This window comes from Phaethon lepturus, unplaced genomic scaffold (genome assembly GCF_000687285.1).
Source record: "Phaethon lepturus isolate BGI_N335 unplaced genomic scaffold, ASM68728v1 scaffold15103, whole genome shotgun sequence".
Taxonomy (NCBI): Eukaryota; Metazoa; Chordata; class Aves; order Phaethontiformes; family Phaethontidae; genus Phaethon; species Phaethon lepturus.
The window spans coordinates 6,579-11,638 of record NW_010527082.1 but is presented as its reverse complement, the minus strand read 5'-3'; the positions used below and the strand labels follow the sequence as shown (position 1 = coordinate 11,638).

At 35.1% G+C, this 5,060-nt stretch overlaps 1 protein-coding gene across 1 annotated transcript in view; it reads left to right on the top strand.

Annotated features, from left to right (window-relative positions):
• Positions 1-2,136: 2,136 nt before the first annotated feature.
• Positions 2,137-5,060, top strand: part of LOC104617850 (ankyrin repeat domain-containing protein 12-like) — a gene marked incomplete at its 5' end in the record, with an annotated part of 5,824 nt that continues 2,900 nt past the window's right edge. Inside the window, 2 exons of the mRNA XM_010283280.1 lie at positions 2,137-2,235; positions 3,874-4,017. Coding sequence (XP_010281582.1) covers positions 2,137-2,235; positions 3,874-4,017 — 243 coding nt within the window. The remainder of the gene's footprint in view (positions 2,236-3,873; positions 4,018-5,060) is intronic.

Sequence of the window (5,060 nt, the reverse complement as noted above, 5' to 3'; positions counted from 1 at the left end):
GGCCGGTGGGGTGGAACTGCCATCTTAGCGTCTGTCTGTCTGTGACTGTGCGTGTGATCGGCAAAGGCAGGGTCTGGGATCTGGAAATAGTCTGCTGTGATGTAACAGCAGCTTCACACAGGCGGCGTTCTCCTATATGGTCAAGTGAAAGTCTGCACAAGTTCGCCACCGGGATGAAGTCGTCCTTTCCAGTTATTTCCTATGGTCCTGATTCTTATTTCTGCTGCAAAATTAATCAGTCTATAAATTTCAGGGAATAACATTTCATAATATTTCAAATTGTTCAGGTGATACGGATGCTTACCAATTCTGAAATTTTTATTTCTGTATAACTTAGATGCATAAACTTGTAAATTTTATAGACAGATTGTTCATCTTGCTTCTTATGCGGCGTGCTTCTCTGTTAACAAAAGCATGGAGATTTTTGAGAGGTTTTTTTTAGTTTAGTGAAGTTAAATAAAAGCTTGGTGTTACTGCAAGCACTGTGACAGCACTGTTGTACTGTGCCCTGAATGCAAAGTTTCCAGGCAAAACTGGACTGCGGTATATCTCAGGCTGAACTTAAAAGTTGCTGAAATCCATTATGATTGAGACAGATTATTCCAGTAGGTGTTGTGGTTTGGGGTTTTTCATTGTGTTTGTTTTTAATACTGATGACTTACACAAAATGGTATATTCCATAAACGTTACTTACTGGTTTGGGAGCCAAACCATTTTCATTGAGAGAAGTGAAGCATATCTTGCTTAGTAGTTTGAAATGTCAAGTAGTTGACATTTTATACCAAATAATAACTTAGGGAATGAACCACAATTAGGTATTCAGTATGTTCTTTAATTCCAAAGACATTGGCTAACTTCCAGTTGGGGAAAAAAAATGGCCTGAAATAATTTTCCAAAATAACAGTAATTAAATAACGTTTGGTAGATAAATCACTTTGGTACAGAAGTGTATAGGTGCAAGACTGATACTAGTAATGCAGTGTGTTCATAATGGATTTATTACTTCTCAACAGTTGCAGGATCCATAGTATTGAATAGAATTATTAATGCCTATGTGTTTGTGTTAGATACAAGGTAGAGTATAATACCTGTAAATATGTATTTCAGATGTGGTTTCTGAGTATCAGTGGCAGTAAGCAGTATTTAATTTAGTTTTGATGAGTGTTTCTAAAGCAATATCAATGCTCTTACATCTAGCATTTGTTGAAAACCATGCTGAACTGTCAGACAGAACTTGCATAGTGAAGAGTAAACTTTGGGTGGAGCCTTCACACTCCCAAGATCTTTATTAGTTACTTCTGAAGAAACCTCTGACTTCTGTAGTTGCCATGAGGGTTCCAGGTGCCTTTTTGGTGTTTGTCATACAGCTCAGTCAAGGACAGTAATACCAGTTACTTGCTATAATTGACTAAAAATGCAAAATGTTTAGAGTATAGCCAATCAATAACAGTGTTGATAACTCACTCAAGTCTATTTGAGTTTTTTATTTTTTTTTTTCCTTTTTTTAACCATAAGTTTTTAAAAAAACTTATTTGAATAACTTACAGGAAGAAATACTTTTCCAATCCACTGCCTGGGGCTCTAGTGTACTTTTTGTGCTTGTCTGTGTTCTGCATGATTGTAAAATCAGGAATATGGTTGGTTATCTTTTGTGCCATATAAAATGCTAGTGATGCTGTATAGGTATATCAAGGGACTTATTTTTTTAGAAATATTTTTCTTACTTTGCCTTTGTATTTGGCTAGGCAGTTTTTAACTTCTCAAAATGAACAGTTGTGCTTCAAAGAGTCTTTAAAATTGGAAGCAAGTTGTATTTTTACTATTTTCTAATATACAGACCTTTTAAAGAACAGTTATGGCATGCTGAGAGTGACTAGTTAAAAGCATTAAACAGTTTGAAATGCCATTTCAGTTGGATTTATTAACTTTATGGTAAAGAATACTTTAAACCTTTTATTGCAAATGGATTGAAGTCACATAATTAATGGAATGTACAAAAGTTGCAAATTTTCCCTAAAAAATTACCTTGGTTATGTGTTGTTGTTTTTTTTTAAACATATGCTCAAATCGTATAGGCAATGTTAAACATATGTTAAATACATATTTGCTATACTATTTATAAAACTTTTTCCACAGATTACACCACCTCCCTCACTGTCGGATCCACTTAAGGAACTATTTAAACAACAGGAGGTTGTAAGGATGAAACTACGTTTACAGCACAGTATTGAAAGGGTAAGACTAAAGTAATTTATTTTTTTATTTCCCAACTTTAAGCTTTAGGGTTTTTTCTTTCTCAGTGGACAGAGTATATTTTGCTCAATTTAACAATGCTTTAGAAGTAATCTGCCTTCTATCCAAATTTATGAATTGGAGAAACTTGTAAATAAAAAAAAAATGGTTTGGACAACTGTTAGCAGAATACTTAAGTCAGTAAGATAGCAGCTTTTTCCTGTTAATTGCTCTAAGATGTGGCCCAAATTTTTCCTGAGGCAGTAGGGAGTGGGAAGAAAGCTGCAGACTCTAGTTTTGAAAGCTAGTAACAGTTATAGACTTCAGAACCAAATTGACTGAGTTAGAAGAATTGAAGCAAGAGTGAATTCTGTATTGGTAGAAGACACATGTGGCTCTAAGACTAAACATTATTTGCAATATTCTACATGCAAAAACTGCTAAAATTATGTTAGAACTACAGCTGTAGGCTTCACTGAGTTTGAACACAGAAATTCAGAAAATACTCCTGGTTTAAGAGTATTCTTTATTTTTTTAGGTTGCACAAATCTTTTTCCTTGGCAGCCTAGGTTTAGATGTCTTGTCAGTATGGTGAGCCAGATTGCTTGTGGACACAGACAGGACCCTTTCTCATGTAGAGTGTATCTTAAGGATTTCAACACAGTTATGCAAGCAGCTGACTCATTAAAACCTGACGTGGTAGTTTTTTGATTAAGTTGTTTTGGATGTGGTTTAACAAACCAGTTGGAGGAGGGGTTTTACTCAAATTTGGTATTTCAGTGTAAAGCTAGGTATAAATAACAAGCACAAAGAACGTAAACATGGTTCAAATTCTGACTGAAATTAGTTGTAAACAAAGGAAAGATGCTGCTTTTTCTGTTTTCCAAGTTTTTTATAATCCACCTTCTTTTCTTTTGATAAAAATTAGAGCCATTATGTTGGAGGGCAGTAAACACACACATACATTTGTTTATGTCCTATAAAATTATGTGTATTTTCAGTTATTTTGCTCAAATAGACTGTTCTTCAAATCAAGTCCACTTTATACAACTGTAACTCAAGCTTGGCCAAGTGAGCTATATTTTCTTGTCTCAGGTCAGGAAAGAATCTTCCTCCAGCTATGGATTTATGGACTTTGTGCATGTTATTTAAAGAAAAAACTAAAAATAAAAAAAATTATTTAAATTAATCTGCACATTATATTTCTGCTTCAGTTTGCTTGGCCATTGGGCCTGGCATGACAAGCATGTGACAAAAATCAATACAGTTGAAACTCACAAACCTATATCCCAACCCTGTGCTCCTCGTGACTTTCATCTTTCACCTTCTTCATTAACTAGAACTCTAGAACTTGCCTCAGTAGCAGTAAGTGGAAAATCTGGGCATGACATTTAGCCAACAGTGGTGGGGGGGGGAGAAGCTGTTTTCAGTTTTGACATTCAGAGTACACTCTTTGCATCATTAAATTGAAATGTTGGATTTGATTAGATGAACAATTCTCTCCACCCACCCATTTCTTACACTGTTACAAAGTGCAAGCCCTAAAAACAAATGTTTAAATTAATGGACAGTTTTAGGAATCATACGGGAATGCTTAATTGACCAAATGTATATTTATATGTTGGTATCTTATTCCATTAGGAAAAGCTTATTGTTTCTAACGAACAAGAAGTTCTACGTGTTCATTATCGAGCAGCAAGAACGCTAGCTAATCAAACACTACCATTCAGTGCCTGCACTGTTCTGCTGGATGCCGAGGTTTATAATGTGCCTCTGGATGCTCAGGTAAAGAGATGTATTTCAGAATTTCAGACAAAAAGGTCTTTCTAGCCTGACTCTAAAGGAGTGTTTGGAGAGAATTCTATTCCCATCCTGAAACTGTTGTTGATTTGTCTGGAATTAAGATTTAGCACATTACAGATTGTTACTTTGATTAGGCCTCGTTTGGGTGTACGATAACAAGAGAGGATATGGGTGTATGTATGTTGGTTTTCTGTTTTGTACCATGTCTGGTTTTCTTTCACCTCTGGAAATAATGAGAAGGATAAAATGAGAACATTACTCTGCTGTTTTTTATGAAATCAAATTTCAGTCATAAACAGAACATATTTTGGAAACTTACAAATATGTAGCTTAAAGAACAAAAAAAAATTACCAGAATATAAGATCATAATTTTTGTCACTAGTCCAGAGGATTGGAATGCAGCAGTCTGTGAAGTGATGAGATTGGTTCGTGAAATTTGGAAATGTTTTGCGGAGATACTCACGTAATGTTTTTCTCCTGTCTACAAGGCAGTAATTAGAACTGTTCCATAAAAAAACAGATGACCAACAGTGAAATGTTGAACGCTACCAGATGAAATTATTTTTTTTCAAAATCACCTCAAGCTCCATATTATTTACATGCGCCACGTTATTTACGTGTTCAGTTTTGGTATTTAGTTCCTGATTAAAGCATAAAATGAGCAGTATACTTTATAATCTTCATACCTTTTATGGACTGCCACTCAGAGGTTTGCTGCGGCCGTATCTCTAAGAATATAATTTCATGGCATCGGTATTTTGTGAACAGGTAAATGGAAACTGCATTCAGAACCTGTTTCAGTGAGTGTGAGGAGCACATAATGCAAGGAAAAAAAAATTGTTATGGGTGTAATGAAAGTGTTGATGCATTGGATGTTGGGCATTTTAAAATGAAACACCTACATTTCCGACATATGTGGATTTAGTCTGGGACCCCTCATAGGATTTTTACAGCTTTCAGTGTTTCCTCAGTCTGTTACTTCATTTTTTCCCATTTTTAAAAAACTAGAGCTATGCACAATGAG